Below are 23,699 nucleotides of genomic sequence, written 5' to 3' on the forward strand. Positions count from 1 at the left end.
AGGAAAAAGCACATGCATGATTAAAAGTGGCAAATGCTCTTTTTTGAGGACTGCTCACTGGGGACCTGTCTGGACATGAGCAGGTGCCAGGATGTGCATGCATGGGGCGGGGGTCCTCACTCATACCACACCCTCCACAGAGCCAAACGGTGCTTTTACAGCTTTAGCGTTTGAGCTTTGGGAGCCAAGGTGAGGGCTGTAAACCTGATGTCTGATCTTTTAAATCGGCCTCAAATACCAAGAAGGTCTCTGAGGAAGAGAGAAGGAGGAAAGACAATGCTCACGGGCTCAGCAGGGTCATAACCTTATGGAGGTTCAGCCGGCAGCTTGTCATAGTCTTGACCCAGGGAAAGCAAAGCCCCTTTGGCTCTAACTACCAGGTGATCTAGGGGACAGTTAAATCCTGTGTATGATCTGCGATTTCACCGTATGGAACAGTGGCTGTGAGATCCACCGAATGCCTCTAGCTGAGGTTGATGGGGTTTGCTCTGGAAGCTTTGAATTGTTTACCAAGCTCTGAGAAAAACCAAACTCTCCACCACACCCTTCTCTGAGGTCAGCACCAAGACTGCAGTAACCCCACTGCACCTGCGCAACCTCTCAAGGTCACAGGTGAGTACAATGCCATCAAGTCCTGTGTCCTTATGCAAGGCCTCAGAGGCACAGAGGTGGGAAGCCACTTGTAGGGACCCCCGATATTCTGGCTCCAAGGCACTTCTTTCTCATACATACATGCTCTGCAGCTGCCCTCACGGCCTCTCTTCCTACAGCATCCCATGGGATCTCCCTGTAGGCCCCAAGCAAACATTTCCTGGATGGCTCTGGCAAAAATTTCATTAAATACATTATATTAACAAGCTGGTGTAAGGGTGATTGGAAAGAAATGTTCTGGTTTGGAGAGATTGGCCAGCACCTCCAAAGGGAAGTGTCCAGGCCACAGAGGCTTCCTGGTGACGGATGGGTGGTTGGAATGCCTCCCCTGGTGACTGAGCTACATTGGCAGATGGAGGTAGGCTGATAGGAGATAATTAAAAACCTGCTGGAAATGTAATCGGGGTGGTTCAGACGCTGCGGAGGACCTGGGAGGAACAAAAGACAGTACTGTGTGTGTGGTGGAGGGGGGACGGAGCAGGCTGGGAGAGGACAACCATCACCTTCCGGCACAAAGGGCATGGACTGGCAGTGTGAGGCAGCATCAGCATCAGCATCAGCATCGCAGGCACTACCTCCCAGGGCTGCGCACCTGGAGGGAAGCAGGGAGCCGAGGCTGGGGAGACAGTTCCCAGCTCTTTTCAAAGCCAGCTGTTCTGATCCCCTAGCTGCTCAGAAACTGGACACAGTCCTCAACTATGGTTGCTACTTCTCTCCCTCCCTCCCTGTTGCCACCCACCACCTGTCCTTGTCCTTCATAGAGCTGGTGCAGCTGCCTCCCAAGTGGCCAGCTCTTCACTCCCAACCTAGAATGGGCAGAAGGGCTTCTGAAAAAACAAAACAAAAAAACCACCCATGGAGGTACCTCAGCCTATGAGCGGGCATCAGCTTCTGCCTGCTACTCGATCTCCCAGAGCAAATAGCTAAGGGGGGTCTGGAAGGAAGGAACCTGAGGTCAGGAGACTGCCTTTCCTTCCCCTGCTCCACAGCCTGGAGCAGGTTCCTAGCTTCTCTGAACCTAGGTTTCCTCCTCCAGAACATGGGGTGCACTTCCCCACTGGTGGCTTAGAGACTGGACTCAGAGAAGAAGGCAGAAACCCCGTTGGCTAAGAAGCAGACAGAGGAGCCCCATTTTCAGGGGCTTAAATCCACCTTAAATCCCAGGGCCTTTACGTCTGCAGGCTTTTGACACGTCACCACTGACTGGGAAAGGCTGCTAGAGGATCCATGACATGGGTCCTGTTTTTAGGAACATCTGGTACAGTCCTGGTGGTAAGGAAGGGATGCCTTCTGCTCAGACGGACCCCACAAGGCAAAAAGGATGTCAGTTGTACTAGAATCTGAGTTTCACTCACAGCTGTGGCATCCCATGACTCTGCTATCTGCAATAATGAAAGCACAGTTCCGGCCCTTCTTCCCGCTGTCTCAGAGGGAGAGCTGCACTTAAGTGCCCAGCCCCTGCAGGGTGTCCCCACAGTCCCACCTCACAGTGGTATTTTAGTAATCCAAGCTGTTCCCGGCTGGGACACTCAAACTGGGCTCCGCCTGAATCCTTTCCCAAAGGAAGAGCCAGGACTGGTACCGGATGCCCACATACCCATGTGTTTTGAACTTGCTTGGACTTTGCTATACTGGCTACCTCACTACCCCCAGACTGCTGACACACAGGCTCTAGGTCCTGGCAAGTGTCTGCTGGCTGGCAGACACATCTCATTCCTTCTGAACCACAACTGCCCACGAATCCTTTCATTCTGTCGGCATCGGCACACTTCAAACCCACCCTTCTCCCAACCCCCTGCGAAAGAGTGTGGAGGGTCCCTTTGCCTAAAGCCGCAGTTCTTAATTATCGCACCTCCTTTAACCTTCCAGGAGGAGAAAACACAAAGCACACTAATTGAGCAGATCATTCATCTTTTCCTTCAGCAGCCCTGAAAGCACAGGGATCCTTCTCGGATCGGGAGCCCCATTCTCAACCCCAGCCCAAGCCCACCTGTCTCAAATGCCGATTGCGGCTCAGGGTGGGGGTGGGGAACGACTTCCTGTCTCTGAGCCGTGGTTTCATTTGTCCCTAGACCACAAGATTTCTGCTATGACATCTTCAGCACCCCCTGCCCTGGCGTGCTGCGCGGGACAGGGGAGCCAGATGAGATTCCGGTGAGAAGAAGCCTGTCATTCACTAAGTGTCAGGACACAGAGGGAGAGCTGGAGGGCAGGAAAAGGAAAGGCAACCTCCTAAGACAGCCATCACCTAGAGCCACCGAGGAGTACAGGTCAGAGTCAGGTAGTGTCTCCAAGATGTCACACTCCAAGAGGGCAGCCCCAACTGTCCCTCGTTCTGTCACGAGAATGGAGGGTTTGCTCTGGCTGCAGCCACACAAACCCTTTTTCTTTTAAAGACTGATCTATTTTCATTTTATGTGTATGGATGCTCTGCCTGCATGTCCACCCGAACACCATGTGCATGTCTGGTCCCACAGAGGTCAGAAGAGGGCATCAGATCCACCGGAACTGGGGTTACAAAGGACTGTCAACTGCTACATGGGTGCTGGACCGACTCTTAGCCTTCTCTCCAGCCCCAACATGAAGTCTGCCACCACTGTAACGGAGTGTGGCTCGGGGCAGAGTCCCTTTCCTTATAACCCGTGGCTCTCCCAGGGTTTACAAGACAGCCGAACAATCAGTAACAAGGAGTACTGTGTGAGCCACACCTAGTTCATGGTCTCTTTATTCAAATGCCTGGATGAGAGAACACCGAGGCTCAGACATTCTGCGATGCAGGTGCTGCTTTGGGGAGCTGGTCAAGAGCCCTGAGCCAGCTTGATCCAGAGCTAGAGCACCTGGCCTGCACGAGGGGGGGGGGGGGGAGATGACGACGACGACGACAGGGGAGGGCTGCATCTATGCTGGGGAGGGGGCAACTTCCTCCCCTCCCAGGCTCCTGCCTGCTGTAACCCCTTTTGACCCTCAATTGCCCTAATTCTCTGCATTCACCAAGGACAGGAGTTCCTCTCCCTCCCTAGGCAGGGAGAAAGAACCATCACCACTATCTCCTGCATCCCCTCTCCTCCACAGGACACACAGACAAGCCCAAAGCCCTATGCTATGGTCAGAGCTGGGTAATGTGGGGTCCCCAGACAAGCAGTGGCCGTGCTCAAGCTGGACACTGCGTACACCCCACCGTCTTTGAAGGTGTGCCCTTACGGGGGGCTCATCATGTTCTCACGAGGCCTGCTGGGGACCAGGGAGATGGCTGGCTAGACTGAAGTCACTCAGCTCAAGCGAGTTCAACAGCTGATGAGGAGCCCTGGAGGGGTGGCCGAGCAGGACTCCTCTTCAGAGCAGCGGGGCTTTTGGAGCCTCGCACGGTTCTTTTTTGGTTTTGTTTTAGGGCCCTGGGGATTGACCACACTCGGCAGGATCTACGGCACTGGAGCCCTGGCCCTAGACTTTGATGCTGACTCCACAGAAGGTAGTGAAGGCTACACTCCCCACTGTTGGATGCTCAGCCTCTCCTCACCCCCTCCCTCTGCGAACATTTATTATTTCTTGCTCCTGGCTGTCAGCAGCAACAAACCAAGATTAATCACTCGCCTGCCTGGCTGGACCCGGACCTGCCTACTGTTTGAAAACTCTCTCCTTCACCATATGAATCAATGAAGGGAGAGAGGAAAGAAAAACACCCCTAACTGAAATGACTCCCCTAAGCTCTTCCAGACCCATGACACCTACCGACCCTCCCCTATAAACCAGGGGGCATTTGCTGGTTGATACTGGGTATCCAGCAGCCGACACAATCTGCTGCTCCAGGCAGATGCAAAGGGATGTCCCTAAGCAAACGGAGGTCTTTCTTCATAAACTGACCACCCCACACCACAGACAGGGTGGACGTGGTCCCTCCTCTGTCCTCAGACTCAAGGCAAGTCTCTGTGGACTCACTGCAGAGCCACAAAGCTGGAAGCAAGTGTCACGGCAGAACCCAGACCCTCGTCCTATCATTTGTTTGCAGTGTGGGGACTGAACCCAGACCCTCATCCTATCATCTGTTTGCAGTGTGGGGACTGAACCCAGACCCTCATGTCTGCTCCACAGCTGGGGGCATCCACTTGCCTAGCGTCATATTGATGCTGGTAAAGACTGAACCAGAATTCCACCCAAAGTGCCTCTGACTGAGCAGCCAGGGTTGTTCCTCTGGTTTCACTCTACCCCAGGATGCTCTCAACTTGCCTCCTTCCCACCCTTTCACAGTAGGTCCCCGCCAGTACCCTGACTGTGCAGACTCAGGTCACATAGGTATGGCACGTGGGACAGGGGGGCCAAAGCTGTGGCCTTTCTCTTTGGCAACACTCACGTTTACTGATGATCCTAGAACAAGGCTCAGAGAGCAACACTGTTCCCTGTATACACCCTGCCTGCAGGGACTCCTTGACTCTGTGAGATAAAGCCCCATCCTGTAGCCAGGGGACAGGCTGCACCACTCCTGGGCATACATCAACGCGGGATCTGTTGTTCTGCGCGTGTTCTGTGCCCGTTCCGACTCTACTGCCCACCACTTCAGATCTCTTGTCCTTCAAATCTCTCTCTGGCCCCTTCCTCATGTGTGGCCCAGGGCGCTTTTTGACCTGTCGGCTCCTAACATTCTTAGTGTATTTCCTAGGTGTCTGCGGTTCCATGCTAGGCTGTGAAGCCCTGCAGGGCTGGACCAGGAAGTAACTGTGCCGATATGGGACCAATCACGCAGGTTGAGGAATGCAGCGGATGCTCAGATTGGAGTAGGAGACATGACGGAAACAGGTCAGTCCCTGTAAGCTGGCAGTTGATCTCTGGGGACTTGAAAGCCAATGGTCTCTTTTGTGAGGGCCCTAAGGGGGCCTCTTGCCCCAGTGCAGTGGGAAAGAGCTGGGGCTTCAGAACTGTGATTTTGGGTACCCATCCCAGGCCCTAGGAGTTGGGGATTTAGCTCAGTGGTTGAGCACTTGCCTAGCAAGCGCAAGGCCCTGGGTTCGATCCTCAGCTCTGGGGGGGAGGGAGGGAGAGAATAGACCCTAAAGCCGCCCCATCCCCCAGCAGGACTCACAATGTCCCTAGACTAAAACTTGGCTGTCTTTGAAGTCCTGTTTCCCCCATCTTGTCCAGATTCTTTCACAAAATCTTGCAAAACTAAAAGTCAAGGGGCTTCACAGTTCAAAGTGCCTGAAGAACCCTGTTAACGAGACTGCTCCTCACTCTCGTTAATCCAGGCTGACTGCCTTTCCAGGGAGAGGAGAGAGAGGGCATCAGCTTTTGACAGTTTCTCACCAGCTGCTAAAGGCCCAACCTTTTGCTTGCCTGGCTGGAGAGAATGTACCCAGCACACCCAGGACCAGTGGTGGGCACGAGGCTGGCTAATATATGCTGTCACACTGAAGTGGCCACAGAGACATATGCAGCGAGAGAAGACTGGAGAGTGATATACAGGCCATCTGAAGATGTCTGAACTAGCTTCAAAGACGGGGTGTTGGCCATGACAGGAGGAGTGACAGAGACATCTGAGATGTGATGGAGGACGGGGTCTAGACATTGACCACGGGCACAGGGAGCTGGAGGGGGACAGTGTCATCAGATCCGGGGTGCCGCTGGTCCCCACAGAAGCAAGTCACTCTTCACTGTGGAGTAGTCAAATATACACTCAAGGGCAGAGTTCTGTCTGCTGTGACTCTCTACTGGGGCTACTTCCCCCCTTAGATAGACCCTAAAGTCATTTCCACAGCTGACACCACAAGGCCTTCTGAGCAAACAGAAAGGGGTGTGTGTGTGTGTGTGTGTGTGTGTGTGTGTGCGCGCGCGCGCGCGCGCGTGCGCGTACGCACCACAGCTCCAACCTCAGCTTTGCTAGAGACCTTAACAGGTCATTCAGACCTCTGATCTCAATGAAGATCCAGGAATCTGCCCTAGCCCCTGCATGAAGCCACCCTAGCACAAACATGCAGGCCACAGACATCTATCTGCTGATGGATGAGGGGCAGAACTCTGAGCAGGACCTGCTGGCCAGTGACCCTGTCATTAAGAATCTGACAAGCTCCTCTAGGAGGCTCCTCAACAACATACACCTTTACCTTCTCTCTCTCTACTGATGTCCTTGTTTCCTGAGGAACAATCTAGTCTCTTAAGGGTCATATGCAGCTTTTGCCCTGTAGCTTCTGGCCCCTGGTGGTGGTGACCACTCCCTACAGGCCACCTCTGGGCACCCAAAGCCCTTTGTGCTACCCACACGCAGCAAGGCAGTCAGAGTGAGCAGGGTTGTGAGTTTGCAGCTGGGTCTGGCTGTCTGCCTTGGCTCTCTCTCTCTCCAGACCCCAGGTACAGAGAGTTCCAACAACTCTTTCGAGAGAAGGACGGAAGGACGGAACAGGTAGAGAGGGCCCTGTTCTAGGGGACTAGGCTCTCCCAAGTACATTCTTCTCCACAGACCTTTCTCACCCAAGACCCACATGAAAATGGCCAGAGGCTGAGAAGACACATTGCTGGAATTCCAATGTCAGCTTGCAACCTGTGTCTGTGTGGTGGGGGGCTGCCACTCTGCACCTGGCCACTGGCAGCAGGCCCAAAGCAGCCAGTACCCATAGCACCAGGGCTGTTCTGCTCGTGGTCAAGGGTCCCAGAACACGGCTGTCCCAGGAAGCACCTCTCCCAGTTCTCCTTTTCTCAAGGAAAGAATGCCCAGTTGAGCACACCCCTCCAACCACCAGCGTGGTACTAGAACGGCTCTGGATAGAGCCGACCCTCCAGCTGCAGCTCCTCGTGCTAGAAGAGCAGTCGCTCCACAGCAGACCTGGTGGTTAGACCAGACAGGGCAGGTACAACAAGAGAGACCTCAGGCTGGGGAAATGCAGCTGATTGAGAATGCACATCAGGCAAAAAGTAGGGGCTGAATCCAGACAAGGACACATGGGGAGCCAGACACAGCGGTGTCTATGGTGACTGTGGAAGTCTGACTTCTGCTGGTCACATGCTGGTGACGTGACAATAAGGGAAGCACTTGCCAAGCAGTGAGAGGCAGGACAGAACACCTTCTATAATCCTGGACCACAAAGTCTCATGACATAATCCCAGCTGGTCTACAACCTGCTAGTAGACCAGGCTGGCCTCGGAACTCACAGAGACCCACCTGTTTCTGCATCACATGTGCTAGGATTACAGGTGTGTGTCACCACAGTCCAACCACAGGTTTCTTAACTGGACTACAAGCAATCTTTAAGGCAGGAAGCAGGGACAGGGTGGGAACTACTCTAGGTCACATGGGTGATGCTGATTGGACTAGATGCTTGTTGCTTAGGAACAGGTCATCATCCCAGTGCACAGACAAGGACAGGGAGGCTCAGAATCGTGAAGGCCACAGTCAAGGAGGGAGGTGGGCTCCCATAGCACCCAGACCACCTGAATGACAAGCCTATCACCATAAAAGCAGAACCAAGGTACAACTCCTCCCCAACCCCGAAAGGGCCCCAATCCAAAGAATAACACAGGGCAAGGATAAAGGATTGCCAAGCCTTTGGCCTCTAGAACCAACTGTGACTTGGTTTCTATGCATGTCGGGTGATAGGGAGGGGGTGGAAACATGGACGATACTAGATTCACTGGGGTAATTTCTTCACCAACTGGCTGCAGACTCCTTAAACACTTAAAAACATCACAGGTTCTCAGTAAACTGTTTTCCACAGGCAGAGCTGTACTGAATCCCACAGGGTCATAACACTCGACCACACTGCTTGGTTTAGGGGTACGCATGTCTCCATGCACCAAATGTGAAGGCTGATACTTTGTCTGCCCTGGCCCTGGCACACAGGGCTTCTGTTCCTCCTCCGGAGCACCCAAGCAGGTCTTTTGCAGAGGCCCCTCCACAGTGCCCAGACAACGGAGATTCTAGGAGGAATGTGACTCCTGAGGAATGAACACTGAGGCAGATAAAAAGGAGCAACAGGTCGGCAGCCCCAGTGCCCTTGATAGCAGCAGGCTGTCTGGGACTCTGGGGAGAAGACCGGCCACATGACAGGCATGGGTCCACCCTGCCAGCATGGACGCAGGCTTTCCTGAGAGAAGTGCCAACCAAGCCCACTCTCTATCGTGAGCCTCTGGCAATGACCTAGGGCAGAGAGGAGACAAGGTACCCAGTATGTCTGCATGCAGGACCTGGTTCACATCCCATTTTATGTCACTAATTCTGTGTCCTTAGAGAATTTCTCTTCCTCTGAGCCTCAAGTTTCCTATCTATAAAATGGATTCAAGATCTTCTCTTGGGTCTTGCCTGGAAGTATCATTGAACAATGGAACATTCATTTGGAAGGAAAAGAAAATTCAATTAACCTCTTTTCTTATTTCTAACCCTGTTCATTTCTATAGCCTATGGGTCAAAAAAGACCTGGCCACCTGCAAAGCAGCCACAGGTGATAACCCCAGTGGGGTTCTGTCTGGCTCACAGCATTCCCTCCCATCTGTGGCGCATATGAAAAGCAGCTCTACCCAGAAGACAACCTGGACAACCAGAAAGGGTTCTCACAGCAGCTACCCAGCACCATGGAGGGTCAGAGAGATGCTCATCAGTCACCTACTCTCTGTGAGCCTCAGTTTCTCAATCTACAGAGAGGGAACACAGTCCTCATCAAAGAACTAGTATGAAGATGAAGACAGGCAAGACGTGCTAAAAGCCAAGTACAGGTCTGCGCTCACCGCACACGAGAGCTATTCCTGGCTATCCTCCCGAGAACCAGCCTTTCCTCCCTGGGAAAGGAGCAGCAGCATCCACCACCGCGCCTCCGGGTCCCCAGAATGGAACTCAACTGAAACCCAGGGCTGGAGTAAGTTGTGTGGACAAGTGTCTTGGGGAAACTGAATGCTCCCTTTCTTCACTAGACCCATGCAGGCCCACTCCACTGTGCCGGGGCAGGCGGAGGGTGCAGAGTACTCACTTCAGGGAGAGGGAGTAGTCATGCTTGCTGGTCTGGCTGTTCCGGACAAGGTAGCTACACTCCTTACAGAGTCGCAGCAGGCTCTCGGCATCACTTCTGCTGATGGCTCCATGATACCATCTGGGGAGAGCACAAAGGGGAGTCAGAACCGGGTGGGGACAGGGTCCCCAGAGTGACCTCCAAGGAGGCTCAGTGCCCTCAGAGGGCAGCTGCTGGCTCCAGCCTCCCGTGAGAAGGTTCAACAGCTGTTCTGCCAGTGCCTGCCACATGTCAGATTCTGAGGAGAAGAGTGAACAAAGTCCTGGGTGGGTCCCTTCCCATGGAGGGCTCACATTCCACACAGGCAGTCCAACGCCAGCTACTCTGTGGTCCTCAAGTTTTCCTGTGGTGACAGGTGCTAAGGAGACTGAAAGTGAGGCTGGGTCACATGGCTGGGCTATTTTAGGCAGGGTGACCAGGAAAGCCTGTGGAGAGAGGGGCGGATCAGCGCAGACCTGAAGAGGTGAGAAAGGACGCCAGGAAGAACGGCAGCTAGAAAGAGCCTGCTGTGGCAGCCGAGTGAGGGCACGGGACTAGTCTGGAAAGGGGGTGGAAAGAGCCATGGGCTGGAGCAGCCAGAGAGAGAACAGGGTGGGAGTGGTAGGAACAGGAGCAGGCAGTGTGGCCCAGGGGGTCCCGAGGTGAGCCAGGGCATTTGTTTCAATGAAATACTCCTAGAACATGCCTATAGGAAGCCTGAGGTGGGCAAAGTAGAGGGCAGCTCACTAACCTAAAGAGACTGGCTGGATCCTGTTCCTGCAGAATGGTCCTGGAACTAGCTGGGCCAACGAGAATCCTACATGAGCCAGAGAAGGAGGGGGTACATGTGGTGCAGGGGGCATATGGACCCACCTGGCCACAGGATGAGATGAAAACCATGTTTCTGTGACTGGGGAAGCTGGAGACAAAATCTCAATGGGACAGCAAAGGCCTTCACTGACAGGGAGGAGGGACTTCCCAAACCTCCTCTGTGGCTGGGCTGGGCCCATGAAAGGAACGGGGCAGAAGGGCAGAGAAATGACTATGTAGCAGGATGCTGGGGGTGGTGGGGGTGGACACACACACACACACACAGAGAGAGAGAGAGAGAGAGAGAGAGAGAGAGAGAGAGAGAACGAGAACACAGAACCACAGGTTGGGGATGTTTAGGCTGTCATGATGAGAAAGTTTCCAGGGATGCCAGGGCCCAAGGCAGTCATGGGAAGACACAGGCAAACAAAAACAAAGCTGGCTTCACAAATAAGCAGTCACAGACCTGGTGAGACCAGGCTCAGGAGAGGTGGCCTGAGTGACTGACACACCTCCAGCAAGCTGACAAAGGCATTTTATTAGGACCACAATTTCCAGCCAGTTGAAACTGAGCGGTCCTCAGGGAAGGCAGGGAAGGCAGGAAAGGGTCCCCAGGGAACTGCTGCCCGCTGTCTGCCCTCCCTGAGCACAAGGACTGGAAGAAAGACAGAGAAGGGCCTCCCAGGGGCCTCGTTAAGGGTAGTCCCTGGTGGCAAACAGGATAAGCTGCCAGGTCCTGCCCTGGCTACTTTATGTTCAAAGACAGGAGGGGCCAGGAGTAGAGGATCAAAAAAGGGGCAAAGGGCACTGGATCAGTAGCCAGAGGCCAGCAGGCAGCCTGCCAGTAGGAGGCTGTAGACCACAGGCTGTCTTGGGCGGTCCGGCCTACTGTTGTTGAGCCTGAGCAAGAGATCACATGGGAACACTCTGGAGCCTGTGGAGATGGCCAGCCAGGTCAGACTCAAGGGGTCAGGGAGACTCAGCCACTGCCATTCAGCCCATCCAGTAGCAACTGGTTTCTTCAGTATTTACTCACTATACCCCTGATCTCACGGAGCTGACTTGGGGAGGGAGGGTAACAAAGGCATACAGAAGTCAGTCTGCACAGCACAAGTGTTCCACAGGAATGCAAGGCTGTGATGAAGCACTGACTACTGTGGTGGGAGGTAGCTTCTTTGGCGTGAATGGAAGGTGTCATCAAGGTCAAGGGAAGGTCAGTGAAAGGGCCACTTCTGGCCCAGTACTCCGAAGAGGGGCAGGACAGCACGGGTGGACCTCATACTGTAACAAGGAGCGAGAAGTCTCTGGAGAGAGGGATTGAAGAAACCAAACCAGACGTGCAAAGGCCCGGGTTGACGAACAGCAAGCAGATGGAGCCGGAAAGCGACCTAACGGCTAAAGAAGAAATCTACTTTACAGAGAGGTGGGTTTAGTTCACACTTAGCAACCAGGATGAAAAAACGAAAGAAAGAGACAGCTCAAGATTTTGCAAATCCCTCCCGCCAGCCACTGAGGGTCAGGGTGTCAACACAGTGACGAGACCAGGCCTGGCCAGGAGTCAGCTTTGACCTCTCCAGAGCCTGTCACAAGGGCCAGTGACCAACTGTGTTCGTACGATAAAGACGTGGAGGAGGGTGCAGAACGTAGTGGGAGCAGGGGTGGCCCCGACCTCGCATCAGTGAACTTACATTTGCTTCTCCAGTGGGACAGTGGGATCCACTCTCTCTCCCAGGATGCCACAGAACTCGGGGCTCCCGTGTTTGATGGGCTTGAAACCCCCTCCAGGAGCACGGAGCTGGCGCCGTCGGTCCCGGGAAGGCGACGGGGAGGACTGTTGCTTCTCACTGCCGTTGAACTGGGCTGTGAGAACAGAGAGGAGAGAAAGCTTTATCGTCACCGGGGGCCCAGGCAGCACACAGGGGGGCGAGAGTCTGCTTGGCACTTGACACTTTCCAAGAGCAAGAGAGACTCAAAAAATGCTGGCTTTGCTATGGCTTAAATGCATCCCCACTAGTTCCTATGCTGGATGAGTCAATGTTGGACCGCAGGACCTTAAGGGAAGTATTTGAATTGTGGGCACCTCAGGAATGAATGCTGAGTTCTTAAACTGGATCAGCTACCATGAGCAAGAGGAATGCCCCAGAACACCTTGTTTTTCCCTTCCACAAATTCCAGTTCAGCCTACCTCTTCCTGCATCAGGCCCCAGAGTTGCCAACATCCAGGACCCTAATCTCAAATAGCCTACTTGGCTTTTTAAATTACCTAGACTCAAGTGTTTAGTTATAGCATAACACAGGGTAAGATAGCTTCCCAAGGCAGGACATAGAGAAGCTCAAAGTCAGGCTATGAATTTCAGGGGCTGGTTGAATCTTCCTGAACTTTTTTAGCCAGGCTCACAGCACTCCTAAAGGGCCTCTGTCCTCTAAATGGTTGGGGCGGAGGTGGGGAAAGCTCCTCATAGAGTGCAAACCCTGCCTTCAGGTGACTCCTCCCCTCCTCCCCAGGGCCACTCTGGCCACATCTGACCCCTTCTTCATTGGCAAACCCTATTTAGCTCCATGTGGGTTCCGCACTGCTTCCTGAGTCTGTTCCTCTTCATTTAGATACTGTCAAAAGTGAAGGCCCAGCAAACAGAATGCTGCACGGTAAGGCAGGTCCCCTATGTAGACCCATGTACCAAGGCTATAGAGGAACCCAAGCTCTGTAAAGAGAAAAGAAGATGTGTGTGTGTGTGTGTGTCTGTGTGTGTCTGTCTGCACGCGCGTGCCTATGGAAGACAGAAGTAAGCTGGAGTTATAAGCAGTTGTAAGCTGCCTAGTATGGGGCTAGAACTCAACTTGAGTCCTCTGGAAGCAGCCAAGTGTTCTTAACCACTGAGCCATCTCTCCAGCCCTGGAACTCAAGCTCTTGGGCACAGTCGATAAGGCCTTCTGACAGCTAGCTGCCGCTCAGGTTCACGTTTCGCCAACTCCATCACCCTTCAGAAGCTACTTCTCTCAGGAAACCTCAGAACTCCCTCAGCCATGGCATCCAAATCACCAGTCTCCCTGCCTGGCTCCCAAGAACCACTGAGGACGGGCTGTAGCCTAGGTACCACTTGCCCCTCCCCCATACAGTACCTGCAAGGTAACAGGTGCTCAATGCATGACTAAATGAAAAATGTAATGAGCTGATGTTTTGCTTTGTTGGGAGAAAAAGTATCGGTTTTCCTACCAGATAAATTGGATAAAATCTAAGAATGTCCTAGTCAACGCTGTAATTCCCCGCTGAATTAATTTATACATCCTTTGGCATGCTTAATACTGCAGCCATATATTTTCGTAGGAACAGGTGGTGATGAATGACAAGCTTAATTAGGCAAATCATTTCACCTAAAACACAAATACACAAACTCCAAGTGCCGTGATTCGACAGCCAAAGGGGGAGGGGGCCCAGAACAAAAGCTCCAAATACAACTGCTTCCAACCCTTCTAATTAAGTTTCTCTTTAATCTGCAATTTTAAATGGCAATTCTTTTAATTTAGTGATTTTTCTGTGAGAGATAAAGATGCAATTCTCAAAAGAATATCTGCATTTAGAGGAAAATACGCTGCCCCCGTGAGTTGTTCAAATGACAGAACTTAATGAGTCCCACCGATAGGCAATTAAAGCGTGGGCTGGAATCCTGTGGGAGGGAGGGCCACTCAGGGTGGTGTAGACACTGAACATGACCTCACTTCCCAGGATGGAGTCTAGCCCTGTGGTTGAAGGAAGGTGGCCCAGGCCAGGGTCTTCAGGGCCAGCCAGTCAGCACCTTAGCTTGGCCCGAGATGTCTACCCGAGAGGTGTGGCCAGGGATCGGGGCTCACTGCGGCCATGCTCCCACTTCCTTCACCAGCCTTTCTGGACTGTCTCAAGGCTGGCGGTGTCCCTTCTCTCTGGATTAGAAACCCAGTACGCATGTGTACTCAAATTGGGTCCCTTCTACTAACAGAAGATGTGTGCACGGTACCTCCATAACACTCCTGCCATGGTGAAAGCATGGAAGAATAAACAAGAATAAACTGTAGGGTCCTGGAGCACAGCAGCAGGGCCAGGTTAAGCCCAGGACTCTGTCCACAGGGCCAGACTTTCCCCAACAACAGCCAGGGTCCAGGTGGGCGGGAGCTGTGGTCTCCCTCATTGGCCAGCTGCTCCATCTCAGTGGAATCTACGGGCTTCCCAGGACTGGCATGAAGGCTGCCCACAACTTCCTAGGGGAGCTGGCCTCTCCCCATGTTCTAGACCTTGGGAGTGTGTCTGTGCTCCAGGGCCATCGGGTCACTCTTCCCAGCTCTCTAGGGTTGTATGGAGCAGCACCTGGGAAGGTTTTCCTTCAGCCTCCTCCAGTCTCTTGTCGGCTCAACTTATTCTACAGCCCAGCCTAGAGAGGACCTTAGAAAAGCAGGAGCTGGTGCAGCTTGGTTGGGAGTCCTTGAGCAGCGTACACGAGGCCATGGGTTCCACTCCCAACACTGTAATAAAATGAAGGGGTGAGGAGACGATGGTGCTCACATAAAACCTGTATGTTCCTCAATGTCAGCTCCTTCCTGTCCACTGTTTAGAGCAGATGGCAGCCCCCACAGCAGAGCCCTTGACTGGCACCCCAGCGGCCTGGGTTCAAAGGCAAAAACTTCTCATCCTACCTAGTCCTCGAGGTCCTTGGTAAGATGGAGGCTGCCTGACCTCCTCCTTCACCTCATGCCCTAGTCATGGGCTAGTTGGTCCCTAACATCACCTGCCACCTGCCTTTGGGCCTTTGCTTTGTCTCTGTCTAGCCTTGGAATGTCTTTCTTCTTAACGCTTCAGAAATCCTAGCTATTCCATGAAGTACAGCCTGAAGGTGTTACCTCCTGGAGTAGCTTTGCCCTAGAGGCCCCTGGGTAGGATTCCTTGAGCCTCCTTAACCCTGACGTGCTCCGTCTACACAGCTATCCTAGCATCTGCCTACTATAGGAAAGACTGGAGCCATCTCCACAGCACCATGCAGCTGGCTCCAGGGAATGGCCCACAGACTGAAGTCTCAGACTAGGAAGACCAGCAGCTCTCTGCATCCCAACTTGAGAGTCAGGAACACCTGCCTTTCATCCCCGGGCACCATTACTCATCGTGACACTGGCAAGTATTACATTTCCCTGAGCTCAGCTGCCTCATCTGTTAACCTGGGCTGGTAACAACCTACTAAGTAGGGGAGGGCTGTGAAAATGGTTCAGGCAGGTCCCCCATCAGCGGCAGACCCCTCTCCACGGCCACACTCACAAGGGGCGTGTGTTCATATATGCACAAAGATAAAGTCACTTGTATCACAACTGACTTCTTCAGACATCTCAAGGAGTTCCAAGAGGGCAGGCCATCTTACTTTGTAGTCTTCAGTGAAAACTCTCCAGTTCCCAGAACAGGATCTGCTGTATAGGCGATGATCGATACTCACTAAGTCTCAGCCTAGCTCTGCAGAGCTGTGAGACCTCCATTCACCCCTTCACGTTGGACTTTCTCTGCTAGCTCTGTGCTAACAGGTTCTGGGGACCTCAGGCTTGGAGGCAGTGCCATTAACCACCAAACCACCTTGCCAGCCTCTACCAAGTTATCTTAGGACCCTCTTGAAAACAGTTTTATTCTTCCAGTTAGTATTTCTACAGACGGTAGGAACACATTTTCCTCTAGCCAGAGAGAATCTGTGAGATTGGTACTACTGTGCCCATGTTTTACAAACAAGGCCTGTGTGGCCTGCAGAACTTGGCCCAGCTAATGAGGCAGGCTGCCATGCCAGGCTACTGGCTGGGCCTCAGCCCTTGAGCTCTCTGCCGGGCAGCCTTGGGGCCTCCTCCAACCTAGTGTTACCCAGAGGCGGTGTTGGCACTGCCCTGCTAGCCAGCCTGCAGCCTCCGGCTCTCTGCTCTCCAGCACAGGACTGAGTCACTACAGCAGAGACAGCAAGGCTGAAGAGGAAGGAGACAGTGTGAAGGGATGCTGGCTGCCACAGGCCCCGTCAACCTCTCAGGAGGAGCTGGGGCTGCTCTGGGGCTGCTCTGGGCCTGCACTTGTTTACTGATGTCTACTGCTCTCAAGAAGACAGAGGGGAGTCAAGGTGCCCAGCGCCTCTTCCATACAGTGCTCTGAATACAATCCTGAATGGCACCGAGAGCCAGGGGAGGACGGAGACTGCACACTGGATCCAGGGAGGAGGGAGACTGCACACTGGTTCCAGGGGAGGACGGAGACTGCACACTGGATCCAGGGAGGAGGGAGACTGCACACTGGATCCAGGGAGGAGGGAGACTGCACACTGGTTCCAGGGGAGGACGGAGACTGCACACTGGATCCAGGGGAGGAGGGAGACTGCACACTGGATCCAGGGAGGAGGGAGACTGCACACTGGTTCCAGGGGAGGAGGGAGACTGCACACTGGATCCAGGGAGGAGGGAGACTGCACACTGGTTCCAGGGGAGGAGGGAGACTGCACTCTGGTTCCAGGGGAGGACGGAGACTGCACTCTGGTTCCAGGGGAGGACGGAGACTGCACACTGGATCCAGGGAGGAGGGAGACTGCACACTGGATCCAGGGAGGAGGGAGACTGCACACTGGTTCCAGGGGAGGACGGAGACTGCACACTGGATCCAGGGAGGAGGGAGACTGCACTCTGGTTCCAGGGGAGGACGGAGACTGCACTCTGGTTTCAGGGGAGGAGGGAGACTGCACACTGGTTCCAGGGGAGGACGGAGACTGCACACTGGATCCAGGGGAGGACGGAGACTGCACACTGGATCCAGGGGAGGAGGGAGACTGCACACTGGTTCCAGGGGAGGAGGGAGACTGCACACTGGATCCAGGGGAGGAGGGAGACTGCACACTGGATCCAGGGGAGGAGGGAGACTGCACACTGGTTCCAGGGGAGGACGGAGACTGCACACTGGTTCCAGGGGAGGAGGGAGACTGCACACTGGTTTCGCAGGTGGGTTGGGCTACCTACCCCAGGGCTATGAACATTCGCACAGACACTGAATCAACACGTGTGCACAACTAAAACCTTGCTTCTGTGATAGCAGGCCTCTGCAGCCACAGCGTTCCAAACCTGCACACCACATTATGTCACGGACCCCGATCAACACACAGCCAGATACCTGAGAATTCTCACTTCACAGATAATAAGGTGGAGAGACAGAGGAAAGGCCCCTTCTACCCTCCCATGCAGAGTGAGCCTGGTCACCCTCAAGCCCTCCTCTAGGAGGGCTATATAAGGTTTGCATTTCCAGGATCATGAAGAATTCACCTTGAGGACATGCATACAGGCCCTGGGACACTACCGCCACCCTCACTGGGTTGTGTGAAGACCAATGTCAGAGTCAGGGCTGGTGACTCTGAAAGGTTCAGAGGTTCCAGGACACCATCACACAGCTGTGCTGGGCCTGGGAAGGTAGATACAGGATGGCAAAAGGGACTCACCTCTGTCCTCTGATTTGTGACTGTTCCCCCCCAAAGCAAACATGGATGCCAGAGCTGAGTGCTGGCTGCAGAAGACCTATGGATTGGACCAATGAAGCACAAGGCCTCCTCAGCTGAGGGCAGCCTTCTTCTCCACCACAGTTCACTCCACAGATGGGAAACACGGGGCTAGAAATGGGACCAGCTCCTCCAGTTAACTGCCCTGACCGTGTACTTGAAACAGGATTGTCTCCTCCATCTTAGTCTTAGCATCCTACAGATGAGGCAACAGACAACCTGTCACTGAGAGCAAATGGCAGCTTTAAATGCACACCACGGCCCCAGCACCCATTCCTTCCTGAGCTGGGTTCACCCGTCACCTGTCACCAGGAATCGCTCAAGGCTAAGGACCTGTGTGATCTGTAACCTTTTCACTTGCAGACACAAGGCTCCCAGAGCCTGGGGAAAAGGATTATTCCTCCTCCTCCCTCTGCAAGCACAGGCTGGGCACTGGAAGAAGTCAGTCCACAAGCCCAAGCTCCAGCCCCACTGTGCACGTTTATGCCACTGCCCGCTGCAGACAATGAGGCAGTGAGAGTGAGCAGAGAAGCCAGTGGTCATGATCACAGCTCTCACAGGGCTGCCGGCTTCCTCCTCAGACAGGAAGGACAGACACACTTTCAGTTTCTCAGAGGGAATTCAGTCACAGGCAGGAAGGGAGGAGGTCAGGTCAGCAGCCACACAAAAGTGTCCTCCTACTGAAGACTGGCCTCACGTGGCTAAGACACAGGTGTCCGAGCCCAGCCTGAGAGAGAGGGGGCGGGGGGGGGGGGGGGGGAGACACGACACGACACTTGTGTGGCCAGGCCTGACTCAGCACTCAGTGGGCACGGGGCACGGAGCTGGGTGGGGACCCAGCTGTACACAGGGCAGTCAGGGCTTTGACCTCAGGCAGCTTATAGTCTCCATCCCCGGGGTGAGCTCTGACCTGCCAAGCAGAAGGGCAAGGCTACTCCCCGAATTCCACACAGGAAAAAAGGTATTTACAGGAACATTTCTATCAGCACAATAAAGAGAGGACTCGAAGCTACGACATGCTGATGTTTTTGTTTTCTTTTTTTAAAAGATTACTAAATGAACTCATTAATGTGTCAGATAGAAAAACCAACCAGAGAACCCTGTCCCTCAGTAACACTTAGCCAACGAAGTGAGCGATCCCACAGCTCTCACTGAGCCCCCCCACCCCCTTGGTAGACCTGCTGTTCACGCGCATGTTAAACATTAATTTCGGCTGTTACTCATTACAAAGCAAAAAGCTTCCCATACAAACACAATTGTTAATTTCCTCACAGGCCCAAGGCATTCTGGGAGGCCAGGAAGGAGACTGGAGGCTTTCTGGGATGGAGGGATGCCTGTTGTGTGGCAGCCTGTGACCAGGTCTGAGACTCCCTGTGGGACTCTGCAGACTCGGGGCCTGTTTACCCTGAGCCCCCGACGAGGCACACCTTTCCGGATGAAGCCAATGTGACAGCGGCAGGGACAGCACTTTCCTTCAGATGGACCCACACTGCCATGTGACCGCCGCGGAGCCGCTTACTCTCTGAGCTTCAGGGTTGTCATTTACGTTGTCCCAGTGACACAACACCTACCTGGCAGGGCTTTATAGGGTTAATTGAAACAAGGTTTGTAATTGCTGCTCAATAAAAGCTAGCTTCCTGTCCATCCCCCCCCTCCTCCTCCTCCTCCTCCATTTACCATACCCAGGTCCTTTAAATCAGCCAACTGAGCTGGCTCAGGTGACTCAACTGTTCAGGCAGCAGCCATACCTAAAACATCACTCTCTCCTCCTCAGTCCTGTCAGATGCCCTTCAGGATGTTGACAAGGTGTCAGAACTTCAGAGGGCCACCTATGGAGCTGGCACAGCACCAGCACCCATGAGATCAGAGCGACAAGTATGTACCTGGCGATCCAGAACAGCCCATTCCTGGAATGTGACAGGAGGCCCACCAGGGAGGGTGACAAGGGACCGTCATGTTAGGGGGGCTCCCTAGAAGGGCTGCAACTGGTGTCGCCTGAGAAGAGCTGTGCTCCCCCTCCCAGGCCCCCTCAGCACCACACCTAAGCACAGGATGTAATCAGCAAGCTGGAGGTTCTCCGTGTGGGGTCCCCCGAGAACTTGTGAGTTGTCCCATCTTGCCACACTCAGTCAGGACTCAGGTGGCTACGGGTGCTGTGACACTCTGTGGTGGCTTACTTGCAACTCAAGTTCAAAATGCCTCTTCTAGGAAGACCATGCACATCATCTCTAGAAGAGGGAAGGGCAGAGGACCCTCTCGCTCTCACCTGGACACCGGGCTGAGCCTCAGGAGGGGTGCACAGGGAGTGGGGCCACGTAGGGGCAGGTGACACTGGAGTGGAGGGTCCCCACTGCAGAACCGCTCTCGGGGACCTCATCCCTGCTCCCACTGCCAGGCATAACTAGGAACAAGGTTGTGAATGAGGCCTCTTCACGCAGCACTGTTTTTATATTAAGCTTTATTTAATTTAGCAAGCCATCCTGAACTCCAGTAATAAACTTCATAGGCACAGCCCTTTAGAGGTTTTTAAAGATTATTTACTTATTACGCATACAGTGTTCTGTCTGCATGCATGCCTGCACGCCAGAAGAAGGCATCAGATTGTATTATATATAGATGATGGTAAGCCACCCTGTGGTTTCTGGGAATTGAACTCAGGACCGTTACCTCTCTTTAGATGGGAAAACTGAGGGTCAGGGAGATGAGCATTCTGCCTGAGGTCTAAGCTGATGAATGGCTGAGCTGGCAAGCAAACACGGGACAGTCTGATTCCTGCCCTTGGTCTTAACAGATGAGACACACTGTCCTAAACTTTCAAAGGCAGATCAACATGCTAAGGAGCTGGTATGGGGCATAGACAAGGGCCCCAAGTAACTGCTGAGTGATATGGCCATCTGAGTCATGTGTCTGTTCTCCATCCCTGCCTCTGGCGGAGCCCAGGACACTGTCTGAAAGTACCTTGAGGGGGACAATCTTGAGATAGTGAGCCACAAAAGAAGTAAGTGTCTCCTGAAGGCCCAGCAGAGCCTTCTCAGGTCCACACCACACTCTCAAGTGCTTTGATTATTTCTCAGACCCGCCTGCAGATCCCCACATCCACAGAGGGCCTGACTGGCTCTGCCACAAGGTCATGTATGGTTCTCTTCCTCTCTGCCTCAGTTTCTCCATGACAGAGGGAGTAGGACTGTACAGTATGCAGGGTCCTCCTTGTGTTGGAAGGTGGAATCCTAGCTGGAGCTGTCTGGAACCTCATGTTGGCATGTGAGGCTGGAGCTGCAGCAGGTACAGGTCCCCAAACATAATTCATGTGACACAGGGGAGGCTCAGGTACAGGCTCTGCAGTTAGACTAGCTTTGCTGCTGGCCAGGCAGGGCCCCTCTGTTCCCATGCAGAGGGTGGTCACAAGGACACAATGAGACAATGCATGCAGAAGGTGCATAGCTGATTTAGCTGTGAGCCCACACTTTCCAGATGGGAAGCAAGTTCACCAAGGCTTCAGCAGGGCTGTTGGGATCCTCTGCCAGGGAGGCAGTCAAAATCCCCAGAACAGGTACAATCTCTTCAGAAACCTGATAGCAGCAGGTGCCTGCCATCCAAGCTGAGTGCCTCCTCATCCCCAATCCTTGGTCCCAGTCACAGGCCAAGTTCTGTGCAGAACCTGTTCGTCTTGCAAGCTGTTACACCAACCGTCACCACCTTACACCACTTGAAAAGAACCAAGGGTGAGATTTCTCACCTAACTCCCCAAGTCTTTATCCTTAACAAAGTATGCACTGCAGAATTCTGAGTGAAGGGGAGCTGTCTGGGACAAGCACAGTCATTTCCATGGAGCTAGGGCTACCTCATCCTCTCACAATACCCTCTTCATAGATGCAGAGTGACCATCGAATCTTCCTGTGGCTTAAGTTCCCAGTGAGACATGGACAAGAGGATCCATCTCTGTCTGTCTGTCTGTCTGTCTCTCTCTCACCCCCCCCCCCGCCCCTTGCATGCTGGGTCTTGGCTGAAAGGGGCCTCTTGTCACCAGCTCAGAGCAGGGCAGCATCCTGCAAGCTATAGCACCTCTCTTCTACAGACTGAGACCTGCAGTCTCCCTCCACTTTCACCGGCATGCTGGGGTTCTGGGGGAACGGGCATGTGCCCAGAACTGCCTACAGTCCCCATTGCTGCTGAGTGACTCTCTGCCACCCACCTTCCTCAATGCAGCTGCTACAGCAGCCTCTGAGGCTGGAAAATACATCTACACACTCAAGTTCCTCCAAAATGCCTACCCCTCTCTGGATCCTAGGCTGGGTCTTCCCCTCCAAGGGCCCTGTTCTATGCCTTCCGGGAATTTGAAAGTGTGGAAAAGCATCCTCACTCAGGTTTCTCCAACCAGGCTGAGCACACAGTTACAAAAACAGAGCAGTGAAGAGAGGAAGGGGCAGTTGTGCCCAGCAAACTTTATCTCACACAGCTGCTCCCTAGCAAGGTCAAGACCTGAAAACAACTGTGGTTGATTTTAGGCGGCACCATAGTAAGGACAGGACCTAGAGCACTGCCAGTCTCCGAACACTCCAGGAACTCACTGAAGCGCTGAGTGCACACACTTGCACATGCATACCTGTACACGCACTCCCCGTGTGCATGCATACTCACACAACATGTAACAGCCACTCAGTAGGAAACGGTGTCCTTCATTCCAAGCAGCCACATATCAGGGCTGGGAAATGGGACCATGATGACACTCAGCAATCCAATCAAGTTGCCACAAAGCATCATCATTACCTGAGAGGCAGCCTACTGGCCTCTACCCACTGCTGCCTAAATAGAGGAAACAGACTGGAGGCTGGCGTTCACTGCATCCTCCAGCCCAGGAGTGATGGATCCACCTCCTCCTTCATCCCAGGAAATAAGGAGGGAGCCCAGAGCTGTCTGGGACAAGCACAGCCGGCATCTGCTCTGGAGTAGGGCATGTAGAGCCAAGAGACTTGCTGAGTGATGGTGACACCTGAGATAATAAATCAGTGACCCAAACCAAGAGCAGAATGGATACTTCGGGTCCTGAAACTTACTGCCAACCGGCTCTATCTAAAAGAGTCTCCAAGCATGAGTGGGCAGGTTCCAGAGAGACAGTCTTCTGAGAGATGATGTTCTCCGCTTTAAGTGTTACCTCACTCGTACTTCAACACAGATCACCTAGGATCTGGTAGAATATACTCCAACTGTATGCCTGGTATATAAAGCCCAAGACAAAGAAGCCTGCTGCACGTGCGTGCGTGCATTCATACATGTGCATGCACCAAGGCATGTATGTGGAGATCAGAGAACAACCTGCAAGAATTCTTGTTTCCCATTATGTGGGTCCCAGGGATTGATCCGTGGTCAATGGGCTTGGTGGCAAGCGCCTGTACTCACTGAGCCATCTCACCGGCCCAAGATGCTAGATTTCTGAGCAGCTCATAGGCAATGCCAACACTGGGGGTCAGAGACCACAAAGAGCGAGGTGCCAGGCTAGACAAGAGCATCACAAGCACCAATAGCCCTCCCGCGGTCCCTCTGAGGAGCCAGTATGCGACAGGGGAACCTAGCGCCTGCCTGTGGTGTTGACTCATGCTTGGGCAGATGGCGTCTGGGAGAGCTGCCCTTCCAATCAAGTTAGTGTTTGCAAAGAGTTATGGATGGCACCAACTCCTCCCACTCTTGCTGGAACCTGGCCCTCTGGTTCCCCTGGGTCTACAGAAGCAGCTCTGTGATGGTGTTAGAAGCCTGACGGGCC

The 23,699-nt window shown here is 53.5% G+C and overlaps 1 protein-coding gene across 1 annotated transcript in view; it reads right to left on the reverse strand.

Annotated features, from left to right (window-relative positions):
* The window catches only part of Shb (SH2 domain containing adaptor protein B), a 115,821-nt gene that overhangs the window by 12,755 nt on the left and 79,367 nt on the right, over positions 1 to 23,699 (reverse strand). Inside the window, exons 4-5 of the mRNA XM_036178564.1 lie at positions 12,110 to 12,281; positions 9,594 to 9,713 (exon numbers count right to left, since the gene is read on the reverse strand). Of these exons, the coding sequence (XP_036034457.1) occupies positions 9,594 to 9,713; positions 12,110 to 12,281 (292 nt within the window). The remainder of the gene's footprint in view (positions 1 to 9,593; positions 9,714 to 12,109; positions 12,282 to 23,699) is intronic.

This window comes from Onychomys torridus, chromosome 2 (genome assembly GCF_903995425.1).
Source record: "Onychomys torridus chromosome 2, mOncTor1.1, whole genome shotgun sequence".
In the NCBI taxonomy this organism is placed as follows: Eukaryota; Metazoa; Chordata; class Mammalia; order Rodentia; family Cricetidae; genus Onychomys; species Onychomys torridus.